General features: G+C 49.7%; 1 protein-coding gene across 1 annotated transcript in view; it reads left to right on the top strand.

Moving 5' to 3' along the window:
* Window positions 1-1028, top strand: part of LOC105508945 (peptidoglycan recognition protein 3-like) — a 13324-nt gene that overhangs the window by 714 nt on the left and 11582 nt on the right. The window contains exon 2 of the mRNA XM_011937970.1: window positions 560-658. Coding sequence (XP_011793360.1) covers window positions 560-658 — 99 coding nt within the window. The remainder of the gene's footprint in view (window positions 1-559; window positions 659-1028) is intronic.

Raw genomic sequence — 1028 nt, forward strand, 5'->3', positions numbered from 1 at the left:
GAATAATGTAATATAGCTTTCTTTCTGTCCTCTGCTACTCAGACAGCAAATTTAATGGGATTACCTGGAGTTAGTGCTGGAGAAACTCACAGGCCGAAGAACGCACAGTTCAGCCTTTCATTGTATGAATGGAGAAGCTGAGGCCCTGATGGGGAAATTAACTTGCCCAAGCAAGACGGGGAGTTGTGTGTGGTCCTCATCCCTGTCTCCTGGTTCCTGCCCTGCCCCTGTCCTGCCTGCCAAGTGTCAGTGCTGGCCTGAAGGCTGCTCTTCCACTCTGAGAGTCCTCTGGGTTTCATTTGCAAAGTGTCCTCTCCAGGCTCCGCCTTCCCCCCTCCCCAGTCCTCTGTGTCCCCTTCACAGCCCAGCTCAGGCCCTCTGCCTGCTGAGGTGGGCTCCCGTCCTCAGCAGTCTCTCTAGCAGTCTCTCTAGTGACATTGTCACCAGCCCCACCAGGACACCTTGGCCTTGGTGTCCTGGTCATGTATTTGCTCTTGATTTCACAGAAAGACAGAATCCCAGAACCTTGGTGGAGACCCTCGATGACTTTGTCTTGTAGGAAGAGAAACAGGTCACATTGTGGCAGTGACTAACCCAAGTTCATCTGACAACTTTGGGGAAGCTGGAGAGTATAGTTGTTATGAACACGGGCTTCGGGGTCAGAGATTCTGATTGGAATCTAAATCTACGCTTAAACCCTCTGTTATGTTAGACAAGTTACCTAACTTCTCTAAGAGTTGGTTTCCCTTTTGTATAGAGAGCATAGTTGCTTTGCTTAATTCACGAAGTTGTTTTAAACCACAATTCTGATAGCATCCTTACACATGCTTTGTAATCACAGGGCTGGTCTGTGGGAGGTGGGGCTGGTGACAATGTCACTGCTGCCACTGGCCACTGCTCCCAGGATCCCTCGTACTGAATGGGAGCAGTGGGGGATAAGGACAGGCTGGCAGCGGCTAATCCAGAGTAAAGCATCTCCGAAACGTCTAGTTTTTGAAGGCAGTCACAATGATCTGTATATTTCTGTT

This window comes from Colobus angolensis, unplaced genomic scaffold, assembly GCF_000951035.1.
Source record: "Colobus angolensis palliatus isolate OR3802 unplaced genomic scaffold, Cang.pa_1.0 Scaffold169, whole genome shotgun sequence".
Classification (NCBI taxonomy): Eukaryota; Metazoa; Chordata; class Mammalia; order Primates; family Cercopithecidae; genus Colobus; species Colobus angolensis.